The 24,150-nt window shown below is 29.9% G+C and overlaps 1 protein-coding gene, 2 long non-coding RNA genes and 1 other non-coding gene across 5 annotated transcripts; 3 read left to right on the forward strand and 1 right to left on the reverse strand.

The window, feature by feature from the left end:
• Positions 1-1,399: 1,399 nt before the first annotated feature.
• Positions 1,400-9,304, reverse strand: LOC133680923 (uncharacterized). Its single transcript, XR_009836403.1, has 3 exons — positions 9,016-9,304; positions 8,839-8,900; positions 1,400-2,264 (listed from the first exon to the last, which is right to left on the reverse strand). It is a non-coding gene; the product is annotated as an uncharacterized LOC133680923 (long non-coding RNA).
• On the forward strand, positions 2,097-6,283 carry LOC133680922 (uncharacterized). Of its 2 annotated transcripts, none has more exons than XR_009836402.1 (5): positions 2,097-2,968; positions 3,097-3,203; positions 3,320-3,403; positions 4,206-4,864; positions 6,024-6,283. It is a non-coding gene; the product is annotated as an uncharacterized LOC133680922 (long non-coding RNA). The 2 variants fall into 2 exon arrangements; XR_009836401.1 differs by having other exon boundaries at positions 2,101-2,968; positions 3,320-3,383.
• A 52-nt stretch (positions 9,305-9,356) lies between the features above and the next one.
• On the forward strand, positions 9,357-9,429 carry TRNAA-AGC (transfer RNA alanine (anticodon AGC)). The gene has a single exon. It is a non-coding gene; the product is annotated as a tRNA-Ala (tRNA).
• Positions 9,430-21,897: 12,468 nt separating this feature from the next.
• Positions 21,898-23,261, forward strand: LOC133705327 (peroxidase 31-like). Its single transcript, XM_062130851.1, has one exon. The coding sequence runs from the start codon at positions 22,109-22,111 to the stop codon at positions 23,069-23,071; it is 963 nt and encodes a 320-aa protein (XP_061986835.1). The 5' UTR covers positions 21,898-22,108; the 3' UTR covers positions 23,072-23,261.
• The last annotated feature ends 889 nt before the right edge of the window (positions 23,262-24,150 follow it).

Here is a 24,150-nt window from a genome sequence, read left to right on the forward strand (position 1 = left end):
GTATACGAGCCCATAATAAATTCTTAACACTAGATTTATTCACACAAATAAATCTCAATCTTAAGCCACAAATAGACCATTAATCAGAAAATCATCAAAACATATAAACCATATTAAACAACACATAGCAGCTTACATCTGGCTACAATCAGTCGCTTACTCTTTGAATCTCCAATAAAACCAATATACATAGGTTTCCTAGCGACCCTAAACCGAACAACTAGGTGGCAACTCCTTCAAAACCCCCTGACGCCTCTCGTCCACGTGCGATAATGTACAAGATCAAATGTATCTTATGCTTTAAGTATAATGAGTAGATACCAATCTAATCCAAGTAAAAGTCATTAGAAGATATTTAAAAGTATTTTTAAATACTTTAAAAGAACTAAGAATGTTTTTCTGATATATCGGGGACATGAACTGGAAGTTCATGGTTATTCATATACTAGTATTCAATCAGACGTTGATGATAGAAAATCTCAGTCAGAATATGTTCTTACTCTAAATGGTTTTAAATTGATTTTTTTTAATATTTGAAGAATCATAACAGGTTGCTACATATTGTACTTGATCTTTAAATATAAATCAATTAATTATTGAATTGATAATAAATTAAATTGTTTAATTTATTTAATCTTATTTTATTTTGAATTATGCTTTATATTTGGGTCACCTTATTAAAAAACTTAATAGGTTACACAACTATTGGTCAAAAATTAAAATAAGATGATTAATCAAGTATGACTTGATTGTAAATAAATTTTAGAAATTGAAAACTAGAATGTAATTAATACATGAGATTACAATTCTAAACCTATAAAAAATTAAGTAGAGATTTGATTGAATAAATTTCTAAAATTATCTTAAAATAATATATGTGATATTATTTAAAGAGTAAATTGATATTTTACTATCTATAAGGCTTTTAGGTTTTTCTATAAATATAATGTTATGCTTTTTTTTATACATTAGATGATAGACAAGCGTACAAAAACATCTAAACATAAATAAAAAGGTCTAGCACTAAAAGGTATGCTATCTCTCTTTCCTAAAAAGATATAATAGACTTTTCACTGGTGATTTGTATGAATTACTGTTAGAAACTGAATATTTAGATGACTTATAATTTGTACCAATATAGTCTTGAAATAATTATTCAAAATTTAAAAAACATATAATCTTTAAGTAGTTTTTATATAAATCTTAAACAACTTTAAAAAATTTTAAATTTATCATTCCGTGCATATGTTTTAAAAAACCGAACAATGAAAACTCATGGGCAATTATAATTGTTGGCACTGAAACATCGCAAACAAACATCAATGGTAACCCGGGAAAAAGCAAATTGTCGTTGTAAGCTTTACAACATTGGAAAACGAAGATAAACTATTATCCCATAAAATATGAAACTGAACTAAAATTGAGAACTCATTCCATTTGAACAATACAGGTCCGACACTGATACATATGGTTTCATGGAAAAGCAATTTAAAAGACAACTCCATAAATCCTGATGGAACCTGCTCTAACAAAGCATGCCACGAAACAGGTGTTGCTGCCAATATGCTGATAGTCCTTTTCTCAACACCATCACTGGTATCATCTTCATCCAAACAAGTTGTGTTACCGAGTTTTCTGTAACATGGAACTACATTCTGCCATGTGTACATGCAACGATTCTGTGAAGCTCTTAAACTTTGATGCACCCTATAAGGAAAAGGCACGCTTATTCAATGAAAACCAACTAAATAAAGTTCAAAGCACTATCTTATTCAGAATTGTGGTAACATAAACGCAGAAGATCAGCCATCAGAGCTCCTCGTCCTGGGCCCAGCTCAACTAGGTTAACTTTTTATGGTTGTCCCATTTGCTACAAAGGCACATTGCCCACACACCAACCATCTGGCATTACATTGAAACGGTCAAAGTGAAATTATTTTGTCAGGCAACAATCCACCAAAAAATGACAACTAAGGTGACCAGAATCCAATATCTAACAAGTACAAATGTTGTTCCAATGCAATAGCTCCCTTGCCGCCTTGATGACCTTAAAAATGGCACAAGGTTTCCAAGTTCCATGTATAACAATCAGACAAGTACTCAAAAGTTTAACGATAACTCATTTACCTCACCAACGATCTGGCTTACTTGAGGATATGTAATGAAATCTCTTTCTACTCCAAACGCATCTCGATTAATATAGAACCCAAATTTAGGATTCATCAAAACTTCTCCCGTATACTTTGCCACTGAGATTGGGCCACCTGAAAAACCATCCATAACTTACAATCAGGGTTTTTTCAAGCACATCAGCACAAAAACATAGTTTCATTGACAACATTATGAAATTTAGCATCCATTTCTGCCAAGAGTTTCAAAACCACATGTATCTAAGCTCCAACTACAGCATTTCCTGATATTGTTAGATCTTGAAACTGGGTCTTTAATTTAGAGAGCGTTTGTTTGTTTACGTGATAGTTGTCATGTTCAGATTGAACCATAAATTTTATGTGTTTGGTTACCTACAAACCACACTAATTAATTACTAGGACCCAGAATAACCTGCGTTCGAATCACAGTCTAGGCAAAAGCAACTTTGACTTGCTTTTATGAATTGTTAGCTGAACATAAAACGTGGCAAAACGCTTATATAATTATTTTAATTTTATCTTGTTGAAAATAACCCTCTGTTCTTATCCTCTCATTGTTCTTTCGTTGCTCTCTCCACTGTTCTTCCCTCTCATTCAACAAGTCCTCACACACTGTTGTTTGTAGCCGATTGGGGAATAATTTCAACAGATCATTCAAATTGGAAAAAGACTATCCATTTCCAACTCAAATCCCCGTCCTAAACTCAAACCATACACCTTGATTTGCTGCCTTCTTCAAGTCTGTTCGCAGTGATGATGGTTCTTGAAAACCCATAAATGGTTGAAGACACACAGAAATTAGGTTTGTGATTTTCAAGGTAATTTTCTTGGAAACTAATTTAAAAAACTTCTTGTAACTCAGATTCCTAATATTTGCAATAATCATACCCTTCTTCTTCTTCTTCTTCTTCTTTTTCTAATTTCTTTTGTTTTGTTTTGATTCAAGAACTAAAGATCTAACATCTATATCTTGGAAAGAACAACAAACTCTCGATCTGTGTTGAGGCACATCCAACACTACAACACAAGCTCAAATTGATGGTGATGTTCAAGGTAATGTTCGTGATAATATATTTCAACATCTTCATGTAACTGAAATGCCCAATATCTGCAATTATCATTCTCATCTTCTTCCGATTATAATTTTTTGGTGTTTTGTTTTTTGTCAGGAACCTAAAAGGCCTTGATAATCTGTCTCCTGGAAAGCACAACAAACATCTGATCTCTGTTTCGGTACATCCTACACTACAAGAGTTAGTTTTTTGTTTCTTCAGGTTTCATGTTTTCATGTTTAGATCTAACCGAGAAAAAAATTAAGCCATGTCCATGTGTATTTCTAATGCACTGCCATTATAATGTCAATATTTGCATTTTCTAAGTTGAAATTGTTTAAAGGTTTAGATTTTTTTTTCTAATATTATGAATTCTGTGTTGCTTTTATTTGGGATCAATCAACATCTTATGAATAAATGAACTTGATTATATTCTTAATGATTTGATTTCCTTATTCTGTATATGTTTTTTCTAACTTTGAATGGGTTTCTTTTAATTGTTGTTTTTGTAAACTTTGTTTAGTGCCTCTAGGAAATTAACCTATTCATTATGTTAGAAAAAAGATTTTAACCGAGAACATGGAAGATTCTCAATCACAAGATAAGGCTTATTGGACTAAAAAGATGTTGAACACATTTTGTGACATTTGTATCAAAGCAATTAAGAATAGTATGCCACCGAACACACATTTCAACAAAGCTGGTTGGAAATATGTTATAAATTGCTTTAAGAAGAAGACTGGTCATGCATTAGCGAAAACACAATTAAAGAATAAGTGGGACGGAATAAAAAAGGATTGGAGAATATGAAAAAAATTGATTTCCAAAATTGAAGTAGGCTAGAGTAATGAACTTGGAACAATTTCGGCAATTGACGAGTGGTAGAAATCTAAAATTAAGGTCTGTTTTTGAGTTACTATGTTTACAATTAATATTAATTATTTTATTGTTTGTTCTTACAATCATTACAATTCATTTACAACTTTATTTTCCCATGTTGTAGGAGATACGAGGAGCTAAAAAGTTTAGGCATTCTGGTATCGATCTCGCATTGTATTGTAAATATGATATCATGTTTAAAAAACATCGTGGCTACCGGTTAGTATGCTTGGGCTCCATCATAGGCTTTCAATTCTTATGATGATGATGTACGTGAAAGGAGAAAAAATGCATCTAATGAGGATACACATCTAGAGAAAGGTAGTGGTGATTCGGAGGAGGATACTTTACCAAATTTTGTAAAGGATGTCAATAATATGGTTGCTGGTGTAAATTTTACCAATAGTAGTAGCAATCTTAGTAGTAGTAGTGGGAAGAGAAAAGGTGTTCAACAATGTACATAAAAAAGTGGGCAAAAAAAAGGGTTCGGGAATGGGAGCACCACTGTTTTCGCGTTTAGATTGATTAGTTGATAGTGTATCTACTAGGAGTGAATGAACATCAAGTGGTTGGGATAAAAAAAAGGATGTAGCATAAAAGAGGTCATGAAGGAGTTTCACTCCGTTGAGGAAGTGGTTTTCGGTAGTGAGCTTTATTGTTTTGGAATTGAGTTTTTCATGGTTAGAAGCAAGAGGGAAATGTGGGCAGCAATTAGAGATAAGAAAAGAAAATTTCAATGGTTGAAATTAATGTTCGAGAGGAGATCAAACGTAAAACCTTGATGTAAGTGTAAATCCGCGTTTATGTATTGTCATTGTATGTTAATGATCCATGAACATAATTTTTCTCTTGATCTGTCATGAACATATTTTGGTGTTATGTTTTTTGACAGTTACAACGGCAAAACTTTGCTTCGATATATTGATTTACACGTCCATGTTGTTGTTGTGTTGTTATAATATGATTATTTTTTAAATGTAATGTTTGCTGCTGAGTATGACATTCAATGTACGGGATTAGTCATTGCTGTTTTTTTCAAACAATGTTCTATAGCGTATACTATCTTGATGTATTGAATTTCTATTGTATCTGTTGGATAATGGTTCCTGTTGAAGGCTAGAAAATTTATTGGGAATGCTTCCTGTTGGAAGCTGAAATTGTAGGTGTTGAATGTGGTTTGAATGGTTGTTGACATTTGTTCTTTTTTTGTTGCAATCTAGAATTGGATGTTGGGAATTCAATTTGAATGGTTGTTAATTAGTCATTGCTGTTTGATGTTGGAGTTTGGAATTGTATATGTAAAGTTAGATTGAATTGTTGTTGAAGGTTTACATGTTCACGTTGATTTCCATGTCTTTCGTAGCTTATTTAAAACACAATAGCTGCTGGTAGTGGTTTTTAGATGCCAACATATATATTACTCTGCATTTGAATTGCATGCTGTTGAGAAGGTAAGTTGTCGGTTTTGAAGTTAAATAATTTTTCTCATTTTATGTACAATTATTTTCCCATGTTCACTTTCATTTTTATATCCTCATTCCATCTCAATAAACTGAATTTGAAATTGATCTTAGATACCATAAGATATGTTCAATTAAAACCATTTATGTAATTAAAATATTACATCTAAGTATGCTTGTGTTGCACATAATATTATATTCATTAATTACTAAAAGATGTACGATAATTTGGAAATGCTTTATAATTTTTCTTTAGGTTTAAGTTGATGTCACATGAAAATTTATTATTCAAAACAGATTCCCTCGTCTAAATGTATTTATAGCAATTTCATGTATATGTAAATTTGTTGTTTTGTATATATGGATGCGAATTGGTTTAATGATCTATTTAATGACGAGTATGACAATGTTACGAGTAATGTTGTTCATTATGTTTCAAATGGTTTTGGTGGTACAAGTATTGATGGTGGTTTTGGATGCAGTAGCGGTGTTGGTAATGGGAACAATATAGATGATGACGATGACGACGACGATGATAATGAAAATAAACACGATGATGATAAGGAAGGTGATTTGTTTTGGCTTAGAGAGTGTGATCGCAATAAACTATTGTTATGCACGACTGGAGCACTTGCTTTGTAATATAATAATTATATTTATAAGGAACATGTATGGTTTCATACAACACAAGAATGAGATGGTTGAATGAAATTTTAAATGGGCATTAAGTACGTTGTGTTAACATGTTTCGGATGGATGCAAACACATTGCAAAGTTTGTGTGTTGATTCGGAAACATTGTACGAGCTAAAGTAGTCTAGGAGGATGAGTGTAATTGAGAAGGTAGGCGTGTTTCTCTATACTTTAGCTCTAAGAGCTTCAAACAGGGAAGTTCAAGAGAGATTTTAACATTCAAGTGAAACCGTAAACAGATATTCCAATGAAGTTCTTAGGTTGGTGTGCTTTCTAGTTGTTGAATTAATCAAACCGGTTGATCCACAATTATCCACAACATCAATGGAAATCGCAATGAATCCAAGATATATGTCATATTTAAAAGTGAAAAATAATTTTTCTAAGTTATTAAATAACTTAATAATAAGTTTTTTAAGTTATTAAATAACGAAAAAGGTTACGAAGAAATATTTTTACTACATTTCAATTGAATGGCAAATTTTTGTTTTTTGTAGAATTATATTGGAGCGATTGATGGAACACATATACATGCTGTGTATTATGGGAAAATCAAATATAATTTATTGGCAGAAAAGGTGTACTAGTTCAAAATATAATGGCGGCATGTAACTTTGACATACAATTTATATTTTTTTGGCTGGTTGAGAAGGTAGTGCACTTGATACAAAAATATTTATTGAGGAGATTGACAATTCAAATATAAGATTTCTGAAGCCACCAGAAGGTATTGAGAAATTAAAATATTATCTCTTTGATTTGGGATATCCAAATGAGTACGGTTACTTGGGGCCATATAGAGGTGAGAGATATTATCTTCCAAAATTTCATCGACGAGGACAACCGCAAAGTCGAGAAGAAATATTCAAGCGTGTTCATTCATCATTACGATATATAATACAACATACTTTTGGAGTTTAGAAGAAAATGTTGAGAATCTTGCAAAACATGCATATGTTTCCTTACAAAACATAAGTTCAAATTGTCGTCGTCTCAATGGTACTACATAACTACATTCGAAGGAAATCAATTCAAGATGTTGCATTTAACGAGTTTGATCGCCATCCTGATTTTGTTCCTGATGATTTTTTAACCGATGTGATTCTACAATCACAAACATGTGGGCACCAGAGGGCTTCGCATATGGATTATGTTCGTGATGGCATTGCAACAAGTTTGATAGGCAATAATGTTCATTTTTTTTAATAAAAATGAACAATTTATTTTTATGTCAATTATTGTTTGTACTAAATGTTATTTTTCCTATTTAAAAACATAATAAATTAATTTATGTTCTTTTTAGTCATTTTATATACAATATTAATCTCAACCATAATTTTAACCAAACATATCATGCCATGATTTATGACAAAATAAATGTCAAATCACAATTTTAATCAAGCACACATTTTATATGAACCAATCACAACAAAAATAACTTTTTCAAAATAATTTTTTTCAAACTACAATTACAATAATTACCATAAAAACAAATACATGTGTATTTAGATGAGAGGTGTGATAGCTTTTTTTAATGAAAAACATAAAAGATGTGATGTATACTTTAAAAAAATTATACATTTAAAAAAAAAATTCACCACACCTCTCGCCAAAACACACCATTAAGAACCCGTTTGGCAACGGATTAAAGGTTGTGTTTTTTCCAAAACGCACTGAAGAGGCGTTTGGTTACAAATTGTGGTTCAAAAAAAAACATGGGTCCCGCCATTTATACGCGGCAGGACCACGAGTTTTCTGAAGCAGTATTTTACTGCTTTTTTATGAGTTTCAACCTGTGAAACACAGAATTGCACTGTTCACGTGAACAGTGCAATTCACTTTGCACTGTTCACGTTTTTTTTTTTTTTTTGCAGTTTGTTAATTTTTTTAAAAAAAAAACTAGTTTAGAGTGAATTAAATTCACTCGCATTGTGATGTGAACAATATTTTTTTTCATGAAAAACTAGTATAGAGTAAATTAAATTCACTCGCACTGTAATATCAATTTTATACCTGATAATATTTTATCTGATTTTATTACACGCTCACAAAATTATGAAAACTGTAGTTTTTATCGGCTGAATTTTGTATGTAATGGAATTATAAATAGTTTAATGGAATAATAAAAAATATTTTATATCAAGTATTATTTATTTCATGATGTAATAGGAGAAGTTAATTCTACTCTATTTAAATTTAAAACCATCAATATACATACATACATATATATACATACATACACACATACATATATACATACACATACATACACATACATACATATACATATATATATATATATATATATATATATATATATATATATATATATATTAAACCTTAATTTCAAAAGCATTCTTAACCAAACATATTAAACTATTTTTTCTTCAACCTCAATTTCAACCACAGTTTTAACCAAACACCTATTTTTTCAAACTAACCTCAATTAAAAATATTTTTTATAAAATAATTTTTTTCAAATTATAACCACAACAGCTACCGCAATACTAAACACACTCTAAATCGTAACTCTATTTAATTGTAAAATCTGAATCAAACAGAGTATCTCCATTTCAAAAGCAATAAAAATAAATTAGTGGGTCACCTTGATAATGCCGTTAAGGTGCTTGACAAGCTCAGACTCCGATGTGGGTCCTTGAGAATGCTCTACGAAAAAACAATAACCAATGAGTAAAAAAGAAAACTAATTCAAAAAACACCGCAAAATTTTAATTTGAAAAAAGAAAGGAAACAAAAAAAGAGAAGAGAAGAGAAATGAGACCAGGTGGATTATAGAGGGCGGAACGGTAACTGGAGATGGAGGTGCAAGTAGGTGTTCCGGTCGGTATTCTTGCCCTTCAAGTGTTCGATGAAAGTACTCCTTCTGTGATTCTGGAGAAGAAGAAGAGAAAAGAAGACATTTGGCTAAGAAAAGAGTTGAACTTGTCAATGTTGTTCTTGTTTTATCGGTATAAAAGAGGAAATTACGGCAGGTTCAAGCTTGCTTTGGTAACTGTCATGCAAGCATTTTTTGTTGAGCTTTCTTTCTTTGATTTTATTTTATTTTTTTATCGCAGTCATCTGCATGCACTAATAACATATATTGATACTGAAGGATGTTGTGGGGATGTAGCTCAGATGGTAGAGCGCTCGCTTAGCATGCGAGAGGTACGGGGATCGATACCCCGCATCTCCATTTTTATTTGTCCTCTTTTTGAAAGAGGATCCGTCAGCCAACTAAATAGTATATCAATAGCCTGTTGGCACGTGCTCAGGTCGGGTCAAAATTAAACACAAAAAATGAATCTACATTTATTGTTAAAGCATTTTCTAGTATAATACAATTCTATTTAACAAAATAGATCCATTTTTATACATTAATAAATGTTAAAAATAAGTTTTAGATGCTAATTAAAATATTTAATATTGTATCTCGGGGAGGTTTTTAATTTTTTTAGTTATTTATTTATTTATATGGAAATAATTATATATATATATAAAAGAATAATAGTTTAAATTTTATTAAAAAATAATTTTCTAGTATAATTCCTTATTGTCTCTAGAAAAAAAAATTCTATGTCATTAATTCAGTAATAAAAAAACACATCAAAAACAAATTTGAACAATTTAAAATAAGAATAAAAAAATATTTTTCTAATCAAAACCTATTTATCATATCTATATTCTTTTTTTGCATTTTTTTTTACTAGAATATATGTTTCCTAGACAATATCTTCTCATGATCATTAAAAAAAATTGATTACAAGTATAATATTCTGAATTTTGTCGTGAATGTATAAAAAACATAAGAATAGTAAACCACTCGCGCATTGTTGTTAGGGACTATTTGGAAGTATTATTAACCTTAAGTCCAACTTCATGATTGGCTTGGATTTTAAATTAAAGCATGTGAAAGTTGATTCGATCGAATTAGCAATCTTAAATACTATCTAGTCAATCCAGTTAAAACTTTTTTTGACTTAAAAAAATATTCAAGACAAAATCATTTTATTTAAAAAAAAAAACATGTATTAAGACGATGACGTTTTGGATTAACCTAGGTCTTCAAAGTCGCCATCATTTTGATTTTTTAAAAAATATCGAGACAATAATATTTTAGATCGATCTTGGTTAGCCAGAGTTAACCCACCAAACTGGCAACCCAAGTCATGGAATAGTTGAGTTTATTAAGTTTTTTTAAAAACTTATTTTTTATTTAATTATATGATAATAACAAAAGGCATGTGAAGGAAAGCCACCAAACTAAATTTAAAAATAATAATCATAAAGGGTTATACTAAAATAGTGTTTGCTAATATTATAAAAAAGAATGTTATAAACTTATTTGAAACTAAAATAAAAATTAAATGGTATTAAATAAAATAACATTCTAAATATATTTTAATAAGTTTTCATTAAAATTGATAGAAAACATATTAAAATATAAAGGCTAAAACGGGGCTAGCAATTAGGCTTGGATGGCCTGCGCACTTGAACCATTAAACAAAGGCTAAGCACATGGGCTGTAAGTTCAGGTCCACATGTTTGTCCCTCATATTCTATTTTTTTTAAAATGAGAGTATGACGTTTTATTTATCTATTTTAAAAAAATAAAAAAACAAAACAAATGATGTGTGGTCTATAGTGGTATACGACACGTAGTCTATAATGGTCGATGACATGTTTATCAACTAGTTGCATTTTGGTCACCTTAGGTGGCTAAAATATAGCTAAAAATCGGGTAGTAACTCCTTGGACTCAAAAAACTTGTTTCAACCTTTTTTTACCTAAAAATCCCGAGAAACTCCTACAAACCTTGATAAACTCATATCTATTCTCAAAACAACTTTTAATCAATTTAAAAACCAAACATTTACCCCAATTCAAAAAACAATCTTAAACCCTAATATACTTTTTCTTGCAAGATGAGCAGTAAGAAACACCATAATAGAGCTTCTCTTTTCAAATAGAACCCATTAATACTAAAAGTGGTTTTTTCATTGTTGGAATATGGTCAACCGACCACTTTCTCTCTTCTCTTTTTTTTTTCAATGAATTTCTCTCTTTTTTTTCAAGCTTGGGGACGAAAATGTGAAAAAATTAAATTTTGAACCAAAACATAAGAGCCTCAACAAATAGGGATCAAATATAAAACAAAAAAAAAAACTTTGGGGACTAAATTTTCATATAAAAAAAATATGACTCATGAATAGTTAAAAAAGGTTGCATATTTTTTTCACATTCAAATTTACTCCTTGAAGTTTAAATTTATTTTAAGCAATGAAATTGAATTTTATCTTGCCAAATCAAGCATAAACTTAATACTTAAAATTTTTTTTGACATTACGAGAATCTGGTTAAAAGCATGCATGGAAAATTAGCATGTTCATACTATACAGAAATAACAAAGCCTTCACATTAACAAATGGTGGTAAAACATCTTCTTCTTTTTTATTTCCACCGGCAATTCTTGATAATGGATACAAGTACAAAAAAAAAATAGAAAGGACTTCTTTGTTGGTAGAGTTGAAAGGGATGTTGCACAAATAAAGAATTGTATGATGTGATGTCGTAGTACGATGACATTGTGTTTGATTTTCAATCCGGTAAGCGGAAGTTTCCTGGTTTTGGGTGACTCACAATTAGGTAAAGTAAAGTATTTTCTCGAAGCTTTCTTATTAGAAGATCAATCTTCTCTGCCATAACCTTGATTTCATACACAGTGAAAAGAGCATATTTGAAAATATTTTTAACACGATTATGAACTTGAAATGGAAGACAAAGGACAATATGAAGACTATAATAGATATACCTTTTTTGTCACCATAAAAATATAGAATTGGTATATGATGGGTCACGGGTCATAAAGCCCAAAGTCAACTTCGCCTTAGACAAGAATACACAATTATTTGTCTACCAATGGCTTAAGAGTTTTTGTTTTTATGATGGAAAGGCTTCAAACATATCTAGATTGGTGAATTTGAAGGATTGCATATTGTATGCAATGAAGAGTCATGATTACCACGTGTTTATGCAAACATTCATTCCACTAACTTACCATACATTTATCATTTGATATAAAAGTTGAAGGCCCAGTCAAGTATGAATAGATGTATCCATTCAAGAGGTTATGGATTATATATGCATTGTAATTAAATTTATATTAAATTTTTTTTATTTAAAACATTCATTTAATTTCATGAAGGTACTTGTTCAACCTTAAAAGAAAAGTAAAAAACAAAGCACATGTTGAGATTTTGATATGCGAGGCTTATATTGTTAAAGAGATTTCAACATTTATCTTATACTATTTTGAGCCTCACTTAAAAATAAGAATTACGTTCCAAAGCATGAAGATGGTGGGGACGTGCTTTTAAGTGAGAACTTGTCAATATTCTCTCATTCTAAACGACTTGTACAAAAAAATATTGTAAGAGGAAGATACTTGACAAAAATTAAATTCAGATATGCATATAATTATGTATTATATAATTGCGATGAATTAAGACCTTTTATTCAATAAGTATAACAATTAACATGTAGTTACTTTTGAAAAATCTAACTCTTATACTATAATAAACAAAAAAAATTTAATTATTCCTTGTAGGCAACATCGTTAATTTTTACTATTTCAAAACTCATAGCTCACTGAATCTTAAATTTTTCGATTACAAGATGAATAATTTTCCATGTGATTCAGAACACATATAAAAATTGTTTAATCATTCTTATCTCTAGAAATATTAATTTCATTACATATTTCTCGTTAACTATTATTGGTTGTAATTTATGTATCAGGTTTATTAATTGGAGGGAATGCTAGTGTTACTTTGAATTTACCATGTCTACGTCCTGAAAGAAAGGTGAAGTGGCATAATGAGTATTTCATTAATGGACATGTTTTTCATACTAAAGAGTATGGTTAAGTTAAAAAGACATATAACAATAAAGTTTGTGTTAAGATATCAATTTATAAGTATGTTTTAAATATAACATGGAAAAGTACTATCACTCATACAAAGTATATGTCTTAAATATTTATAATGTTGTTAAATCAAATCCTTAGGATTTTCTTTAAGTCTAAAAATTGAAATCTACCTAGCTAGCTAGCTATATATATATATTGAGTTCTAAGCATGTTATTAAACCCGGACCGGCCCGACAGGTTGACTTGGGACCCGGTCGACCCGATAGTTGGACCAGTCCGGGTTTGTTAAAAGACTGGTCGGTTCAACAACTTGGTTGACCCATGACCTGAGCGAACTTGAACGAGACCCGGTGTTTTTTTTTTCAAATGTGATTTTTCTTCTATACCCCTCTTTTTTCATATTTTTTTAGTTGATTATTAACACTTTTTAAAATTCACTATATAAATATTAGAAAAATATTTATATTTTCAATGTGAGATTGAAACCTTTTAGTATATATACTCTAATTTTCCAAGAAAAAATTTATTTTTTCAATATGGGATTTGAAACCCTTTCGTATATATACTCTATGTTCACAAGAAAATGATTATGTTTTTTCAATGAAATTTAAAACTCTTTAGTAAATATACTCTATATTTCCAAGAAAAATATTATTTTTTCAATGTGGGATTTGAAGCCCTTTCATATATATACTCTATGTTCATAAGAAAAAAAATTATGTTTTTTCAATATGGGATAAAAAAACTTTTTGGTTTAAATACTTCAACTTAAAAGGATAATATAATATCTTTTTAATGTGAGATTTCAAACCCTTCAATAAATATACTCTATGTTCCTAAGAATAAAGTTATTTTTCAATGTGGGATTTGAAACTCTTTCGTATATATACTCTATGTTCACAAGAAAAAAATCATGTTTTTTTCAATATAGGATTTGAAACCCGTTAGTATATATACTTTATGTTCCTAAGAAAAAAAGTATTTTTTTAATATGGAATTTGAAGCCTTTTCATATATATAATCTATGTTCACAAGAAAAAAGTTATGTTTTTTCAATGTGGGATAAAAAAATTTAGTTTAGATACTTCAACTTAAAATGATAACATGATATCTTTTCAATGTGGGATTTAAAGCTTTTTAATATATATATATATATATATATATATATATATATATATATATATATATATATATATATATATATTCTATGTTCACAAAAAAGAAGTTATTTTTTCAATATGGGATTTGAAGCCTTTTAATATAATATCTTTTTGAAGCCTTTTTTCAATGTGGGATAAAAAACTTTTTTGGTTTAAATACTTCAACTTAAAAGGATAATATAATATCTTTTCAATGTGAGATAAAAAAAATCTTTTAAAATTATTCTTTTAAACTTTATTATTTACAACATGTATAGCTTATATTCACATGAATTTTTTCTTAATTTTTTTATATGAAATATTAAAACTTTAAATATTTTCTTAAAATTTTTTCAAGTTGACCTATGAAATCTGAGACCCAACCCCTTGGTCGGGTCAATCCCCAGGCTGGGTTTGATAACTATGATTCTAAGTCAAAAGACATATAGATTACCTTTCTTTTTTTATATATTCCAATTTCTTCTTTTAAAAATAACTCTAACCTTTTAAAAACTTGAATATGATAATATATTTCCTTTTGTTTCAAAAAATTACACTAGTCAATACAAAAATTTAATTTTGATTAAAATATAAAAACACCCTTATAAATAATATAACCTAAAATCTCAGTTTAATTTCTATTCTCTCTCTAGGTCTATTGAACAAAGCAAATAATACATCAAAGTTTCTTTCCCCCAACTAAAATTTCTTTCCAAAAACAACATTTTCAAAAACAATTATTATAGTCTAGAACCAATACCACTACCAAGTATTGAAAGTGATCTTACACCGCCGCTACCGTCAAGTAAAGAATTGTATGATGAAATCATTTATACAAACAATTATAATGTATTAGTTTTATTTTGATTTTAATTTCTTGAACTAATAGTAATGATATTTTTAGGTTTACTCTATCTTGAATTAAGTTTTAAAAGTTGAGATGTGGAAACAAAGAACTCTAAACTTTTTTTAAAAAAAAATAATATGCCAATATCTTAGAAAATAATGCATTTGTTATAGATAATATTCAAACATGGCAACTCTTTCCCGAGATCTTGACAAAATAACTTGTGAATTTGAGGAACTCAATGGACACCCTTCTAAAAGCCAAAAAATCATTATAAAGAAATAAATGTTACTTTTTTGGAACGTGATCCAGGACTATGTCCAATAATGTTGAATTTTCCTATTAACCAAATAACAAAAATCCATCATGCTTATCTTAAAGTTGGTCCATTCCAACCTATCCTTTCATAGTATCCTTTTTCAAAATATGAGAATCATCATTGTTGATTTCAAGCTTCTTGGTTTAAAGCATATCTAAGTTGGCTAAAGTACTCAAATATAGTGAATGCTATATTTTATCTACCTTGCTATTATTTTGGAAAGTCAACAAGAAGGTTAGGATCAAATGCTTTTGTATCCATGGTTAATGAGAAGATGGTGTGAGCAATATATGGGGTGAGTGGGATGGACTCCAAGCTTTGTTTCATAAAATTGTCATTTTGCTTATTATGTATATTGCCTAGCTCATAGGTTATAATTAGCTCTTATTATTGCATCTAGAGAATGATGAGTTACAACTTGCTCAAGCAATTAAAACCAGCAATAAGAATGGTCAAGATGAAATACAGACAGGAAAATGAGTAAACAATACCAGTACCTTACAACAACCTGGTGATACTTGATGAGATTCTCATTTTTAATCAATTTATAGCTTGTTAAGGATGTTTAGTGCAACTTGTAAATTTATTAATATTGTCCTTTAAGATAGAGCAAATTATTCTCAAAGAGAAGATGTGAAAACAACTTATTTGGCATTAACATATTTTGAATAAAACATATTGCATATGATGAAACAAATTATAGGAATTACTGATGTTTTATACCGAGCTTTGCAGCAACAAGATCAAGATTTTATCAATGTCATAAGTTTAGTTTCAACTATAAAGTCATTGATTCAAGAGTTACGGGATGATGTATAAGAACCTTTACTTCAAATGTTAAAGTATTTTGTGCATAAAATGACATTGATATTCCTAATTTGAAAGCACAATATACAAGAGCTCGTGGCAGGTCTTATTATCAAACTGAAGTTCTCATAACTTTAAAACATCATTTCAAAGTTGATATATTTATAGTTGCTATTAATTTTTAATTATAAGAGTTAAATAATAAAATTTTGTTATCAAATAGTTGAGCTTTTTATTTTAAGTTTGATGTTATGTTTTTAAGATTCTTATAGCTCTTTCAATGTTAATGATGCATGCAATTTGAATGTAAAATTTTATCCCAAAGATTCTAGTGAGCAAAAGAAACTTTATTTGATGTAATAAAACATTTAAAGTTTTAGAAATAGACTATTGAGTTGCATAGAGTAATGACAACTTCTAGAAAATTAAAAACAAACTATCATTAATCTGACTAATCCTAACTCTTCATGTATCTATGACACCTACAAAACAAGTTTTTTTTACAATAAAGTTGATGAAAACAAGGCCCTGTAGCAAATTAAATAATGGTTTTCTTGCCGACATTTTAGTTATCCATGTAGAAAAAAAACATTACTATAAACTTCACAAAATATATGATCACTCCATAAAAAATCGTTGAAGATAACTTAATTTAAAGTTCTTTTATCCATTTTTTTTTATGTCTGTATTAAATATTGTTAACTTTTGGTATTTATTACAATGTAATAAAATATTATATATGAAAATTAAGAATTTGTTTTATTATAATTATTTAACTTATTAAAATAAAATTTGATTTTGTTTTTGTTTTTTTACTTATATATATATATAGTTTTTCTAGATCCATCCCAGCCTACCATCGAAGAAAAGGAGGAGACGACGGCTGGGAAACGCCACCAATTCACAGCTGCAGGTAGCAGGAAACCGTGGGCCTGAACCCTGATTCATCTAATTTCCTAGCTGTGTTGCATGGCTGGATGCCGAGTTAGCTGTTAATTTGGAAACTTCTAGGAACCCCACATGAATGCTTTAGGTGGGACCGCCTGTGCACATGCACATGTCCCCTAATCCTTGCGGTGTAGACTTCAGAACGCTTTTCTTGCATCTTTTCTTTGCGGTGCTACTCTTCTTTCTGATCTGGCCACGTGATGGTTGTTGATTTGTGGAATTCAAGGGTTCATTTTCTGATTTTTTTAAATTTGAATTTTGAAGTTAATATTTAGATTAATTTATTCTTCTTAATTCATCAGATCAATATTAAATAAAATTAAAGACCCGTGTCCTATGCCTTGTTTTTGTTGCGGCAAAAGAACAACCAGACATCTTTCACCGACATTTTTATATACAAAGCCGTTTTATTTTTTTAATTATTTTTTAAAAAATCAATAGATATTATGGAGGAAAGAAAAGAGAGAGAGAGAGGGCGCGGCGCAAAGCATGCCAAAACTGCGAGGCCAAAACTTGTCCTGTTCCATTCCATTGGTAAGGACTTATTCAACTATTCTTTCCAAACCACCTTTATCATTCCCTTTAAATCCCATGATATCTCTAGCAATTTAAGAACAAAATTGAAAAAAACAAATAATTAATTATTTTTATAACACAAATAATAATTATTTCAAAAGGTCTATAAAATCTTTTTTAACAATAAAATATTGTATTATATTTCTAAGATAAATTAAAATTATGTATTTATTTATTTTTAAAATAAATAAAACTTAATTTACAACACCTAGCTTATAAAATAAATAATTTAATTATTTTTTTATCCATGACTTATGAATTCATGAATAAAATAATTATTTTATTCTTAAAACAAATTAAAACATACCAACAAAGATAATGAATATCCCACACCATGAGTCATGCATTCAATTAACTAAAATAAAGTTAATTTGTGTTAATTTTTGAAACTCATAATCATGATCATTAAGCAAGGTCTGACCACATTGAAAGCAAAATCAATAATAATGAAGTAAAATTATCAATAAAAAAAATATTTAGAGATGAAACTAAAAATATTAATTTAAAAAAAAACTATGTAAAAAAACCAAGTCAACCTGACTTGAGATAACCCCTATTAAATGAAAGTGAAAAACAAACATAAATATCAATTCAAAACAAAATTAAATATTGAAGAATAAAATTAAAAATAAATAAATTTTATAAGAAGACATATAAAATTAAAGTCAATTTGGGTTAACTTTCAAAACCTATGACCCTGATTATGAGGCAAGAACTAACTTTATAGAAGGGAAAGAAACAACAAAGAAAAATTATCAACAAAAAAGATGCCAATGGATTAAATTGGAAGAAATACAATAAAAAAACATTCAATACAAAACAAACAACAATAAAAACAATATAAATCAGATTTGACATAAAAATAAATTTAGAACAAATGCTTATAGATGAATTTAAAAAAATAGTAAAAGGGAAATGAAATATCAAAGTAATAAGGACCAAATTTGACATGAAAAATGAAAAAAACAATGAAATATCAAAGTATAATAATCAAAAGAATGAGAACTAAACTAAATATAAAAAATTAATGATATGACACACCAATACTCTAGCAAGGAGAAAAGAAAAGAGGGACGAGAAAAAAGTTTATTAGAGCCCAAATAGAGCTTTGTCGTGCATACATGTCGCACCACCACATACAGGACTTTGACACGCTTTCAACGCCACCTTTGAGGGTGGTGTTTGACCACAGGACACTGCCACGCGCACCGTTCATTTCCTGGTGCGTGCCACACACATGTCATCAACCTTTTTTTATATATATTTTATATTTTACTAAAAGTCCAAAGGGCTCGTTAGCCCTATTGAGAATAACAAAAACAAAAGTCAAGATCAAAAGACACAAACATCCCTGCAAAAAAGCTTTAATTTTTTTTTTATCTCGAGGGTAGTTAAGTAACTTTATTTTACATTAAAAATTAAAATTTCAATGAAGCTCCTCCATCGGGTGAAACACCATTCTAAAAATACCAAAATGTCCCTGATCATTAGTGAAATAAGACTGAATATTTTTATGGGTATTTTAGTCATTTTATTATGTATATAAAATCAAAAGGATAAAAATGCCCCTTGGCACCAATTTTTTAAAAAATATTATTCAAAGTATAATGAAGTCATTTTACTATGCATAACATACATAAAAGGCTGATCTATTCCGTATAATATGGTAATGATAAATAAACCCCTCTAAAATGATAAAAATACCCCAAAAACTATTTAATTGGGTGTTTTTGAGAGGGGTAGAATAAAAAAAACATTATGGACCATTGAAAATGTATTTCCCACACATTTTAGTATTTATTATAATAATAAAATAATTACCTTTTAACTTGTGTATGAAAAGTATAATAAAATAATTACCTTTTAGTATTTAATCTAGTTATAAAAAAAATGCTAATTGTAGTATACATGAATGACATGTATGGAAATTGAATTATAAGGTCTAAAATTGCATGAAATCAACACATGGCTTTGAAACAAACCCAACCCTACCACATGTCCGAGAATCAAATTGATAATCTATTCTTTTCAAGCTTTATTGCAAACTACATATATGTTTGTGCTACTACTTCTATAGAATTAAACAACAATTAATGAAAGCAAGAATTCAACTTTAATTACTCAAGGTTAAAAGGGCTACTCATATTCTTCAGTAATTTACAAATTTGGATGAATTGAGCGGGCTTGAAAAGCATCAGATCCAGAGATAGTTTTGAATCGTGGTTTAAATCGTATTTTTTAAAAATTAATTTTTTTTAATTTATATTTTTATATTTTTAAATTGTTTTGACGTGATGATCTAAAAATAATTTTTTTAAAAAAAATAAAAAATTATTTTGATATATTTATAAATAAAAAACACTTTAAACTACAATTACAATTCCAAATAGACCTATAATAAAAATTGTTTTTAAAGTGTTATTTTTAAAAATAAATTAAAATAATATTTTTTAAAATTTATTCTTAAGATAAATAGATCCAAAAATAAAAAAAGAACTAAAAAGATACAAAATTACAGTGCAAAACGTGATCTCCAATCCATTGATGCGTGTGTTCACGTAGAGATTCAATGGCAGAGGATACCCAGAGTGGAATCCAATGTTGGTATAGATAGAGCGCTTCACGAACTTCAAGTGTACAGAAACATGGGAGAAGGAGGTAGGAAAGCTTCTTACAGTTTGCAAATTACGTTGATTGTTTCCTCTGCTCCGTGCCGCCTTGTAAATGCCCACCGCCATGCTCCTCCAGCGCCGACATCTTGCTCTTTTCACGCTCCGATATCAACCTCTTTCCCAATTATTAAGAGAATAGTCACGTGCTTCTCTCTCTTCTGACTGTCCTGGTGCCTCTCCACTTAAGGGCCTCAAATCAATCCTCCATTAGCAAATAATGTTTTGGGCTTTGTGAGAGCAAACCCATCAACAAAACTCTTACCAGTCTCTTGGGCTTGGCCCAATCATAGGGTATAACAGCTAGTAAGATTGGATGGAAGGTTTAAATGGCTGGATTGCCCTTTATTGTGATCTTTCCTTTTCTTTTATAAACGTGTTTTATATTTTTTTCTTATTTTTTTCATAAATTTTATTTATTTATTAAGGTTTATTTATAAATAAATTAAAAAATTAAAAAATATAAAAATCCAGAAATAATTCATAATTGTTTTCTTATTTTTGACTTTATAAAACAAAACATTTTTCCTAAATAAAAAACCTCAACTGGTAAATAATTATAAGATGGGCTAGAAAAGATTAAAAGAATACAATAAAAATATAAAAAATTCAGAAAAAAAATTCTTGCTCGATTCTCTAAATTTTTTTTACTTTATAAAATAACGTAAAAACAATTCCTACATGAATAACTAATCTGAAAAAATAATTCCAATGATAAGTAAATAAAAAGTAGTATATAATTTTTTATTAGTTTTTAGAATTTGTAACAATTTTATTTTATATGAAATTAGAATCAGTAAAAATATAAGGAAAAATGATTTGATAAAAAAATAAAGGAATTCATGTTTTTAATGAACCAAACCGCATGCATGCATGCATCCTTTTACTAAAATTAAAACACATCCATATATTTATATTTGTATAAAAATATATACCATATGTCATTACATATGTCACTAAGTTATGAAAAATTATATGGTGTTTAAAGAATAATTAATGATATTCTAGCAATTATTTTTTGTAATTTATTTTAAAACAATTGATATAAAAAAAATATTATTCACAAAAAATATTAAAAATAACAGATCATTAATCCAGTACCATTAAATTACTCTAACAATAACACTAAGAGTTGTTTAAAAATGTAGTTGCGATCATTTTTTAAAATGTTTTTTTTTTGGAAGTGTATTAAAATAATATTTTTTTATTTAAAAAAATTATTTTTGATATTAGTATATTAAAATTATTTAAAAATATCAAATAAATATTAATTTTAAAAAATTTAAATATTTTTAAAAATACTTTTATAAAACAAAAACAAATAATCTCTACTCATCTCAGTTAAATCTCTCTTTTATTTTTATTTAATGAGAGGGAGGCACGCAATTTACTAATCCCAGTTGGCGTACCTTGGAGCATGCATCCCGTGATTGGTGGTGAAGAGAGTGGCGCGTGCTCCCTCTTCTCTCTCTCACTCAAAAGCCAGAAGTAAAAGGTTTAGTAAAATACTCCCATCTACCACAGTCCCTTGAGTCCTTTCCCATTCAGAATAACACTTAGCTGCTTGCTCATTTTGCAGCTAAAAAGCGCCGCCTCACCACCACCAGGCCCGCTTCCTCTCTGGAAAAGGAGTAATTAGAGCATGGCAATGCCAAAGGAGCAATTCTTCCTTATTCTCATTTCCTTCTCTTCTCTCATATACCCCTCCCAGTCCAGACTCTCCTACAACTACTACTCCAAATCCTGTCCAAACTTCAACAAAATCATTCAAGAAACAGTAACCAGCAAGCAGATCACCAGCCCCAGCACCGCAGCTGGCACTCTCCGCCTCTTCTTCCATGACTGCTTACCCAATGGCTGCGATGCCTCCATCCTCATCTCCTCCACCCCTTTCAACTCCGCCGAGCGTGATGCTGACATCAACCTTTCCTTACCCGGCGACGCCTTCGACCTTGTAACTCGCGCCAAGACCGCCCTCGAGCTCTCCTGCCCCAACACCGTCTCCTGCGCCGACATCCTCGCCACCGCCACCCGCGATCTCGTAACCATGGTCGGTGGCCCTTACTACAATGTCCTCCTCGGGCGCAAAGATTACCGCATCAGTAAATCTTCGTATGTTGAAGGAAATCTGCCAAGACCCACCATGCCTATGTCTAAAATTATCAGCTTGTTTGCTGCTAAAGGTTTCAGTGTCCAAGAAATGGTGGCACTGAGCGGTGCTCATACAATTGGTTTCTCTCATTGCAAGGAGTTCAAGAGTTATTTGTATAACGACACGCATTATAATCAGAGATTTGTTCAGGCGTTGCGAAATGCTTGTGCGGATTATCCAAAGAACCCAACTCTGTCGGTGTTCAATGATATAATGACACCAAATAACTTTGATAATAAGTATTTTGATAATTTGGGTAAAGGGTTGGGGCTATTAGAGTCAGATCATGGGTTATATAACAACCCAATGACAAATCCTTTTGTGGAGATTTATGCCAAGGATGAGAAGAAATTCTTTCAGGATTTTGCAAGAGCCATGGAGAAGCTGAGTGTTTATGGGATCAAGACTGGGAGGAGAGGCGAGATTAGGCGCAGGTGTGATGCCATTAATTAACTCAGCCCTCTCTTTTCCATATTTTTAATTATTGATTGTGATTGAGAAGAGAGTGATTTTAGATGATGCATGGTGTTTTGTTTTTCCTATTACAATTCTTTCTTTTTCTTGATAATCCATGTATACCAATGTTTGCACCAGTTGGAGGAGCATGATAATTTATATGATATCAAAGCTTTATTATATATTATTTCAGTCTCTGTGAAAATTGCTTGTGCTTTTGGTTCTGCTTCATCTCTGTATTCCAATTTGAGAGTGGCTAGAGTTGTTGCCTGCCATTATTCCTTCTCAAGCTAAACTAATTTGAGCAGTATTGATGGATGGTCTAGCCAAAATTTCTGCCCCCGCCCCCCTGCAATTCTTAAGTCCTTTGAATGCTGGCGGATTTAAGCCCCGACCATGGTGCCCGGAAGCCCTCTCTGGTTAATAATAAGGGAACTGCTATTGGCATATCCGCCGTGCTCTTTCTCTCGATCTGCGTCTTTTAGGGACTTCATCTGCCTGTCATATTTCAAGTTTAATTCAATAATTTGAACTGTGAAAGAAATAAAATAATGAGTAGTGAAGATGTTATTGTGCGTTAAATCATATCTATTCAAGATGAATTCAAAGATTTAGATTTAATAAACATCATGGCGGCATGATAGGATCTCAATCTTCTCATTAAATTTTGTCCAAATAAAAATAAATTAATCTATAAAATAATTGATTTGTTTCAGACCAGATTCTATAAACCCAGAGTGACCTCCCTCTCTCCCTCCCTCGTCCACTTCACTTCCTGACTGCCAAATTCTACGTTCCACTTTTTACCTGTTCTTTTTCTTTTTCTTGTATCCTTTTAATAATAGGCTTTCTTGTCTCTAGATTGTGTTGTTTGGTAATAATCTTAGACCAAGGTTTATTTATTTGATGCTATATCTATTTGATTGCTAGTTGGCTATATGGTTTTTTTAGCATGAAATTAAATTGTATGCCCCCACTATGGTTTTTTACCTGTTCATTGTTGTTATCCTTGAAAATAAAATCCTTTTGAAAACTTTTTGAAATTTGTTTTGAAAATTTTTCATCATGATAAATTT

This window comes from Populus nigra, chromosome 1 (genome assembly GCF_951802175.1).
Source record: "Populus nigra chromosome 1, ddPopNigr1.1, whole genome shotgun sequence".
NCBI lineage: Eukaryota > Viridiplantae > Streptophyta > Magnoliopsida > Malpighiales > Salicaceae > Populus > Populus nigra.

What these genes read in the sequence shown, in the direction of transcription:
- LOC133705327 (XM_062130851.1), top strand. Translation starts at nt 22,109, where the DNA reads ATGGCAATGCCAAAGGAGCAATTCTTCCTTATTCTCATTTCCTTCTCT.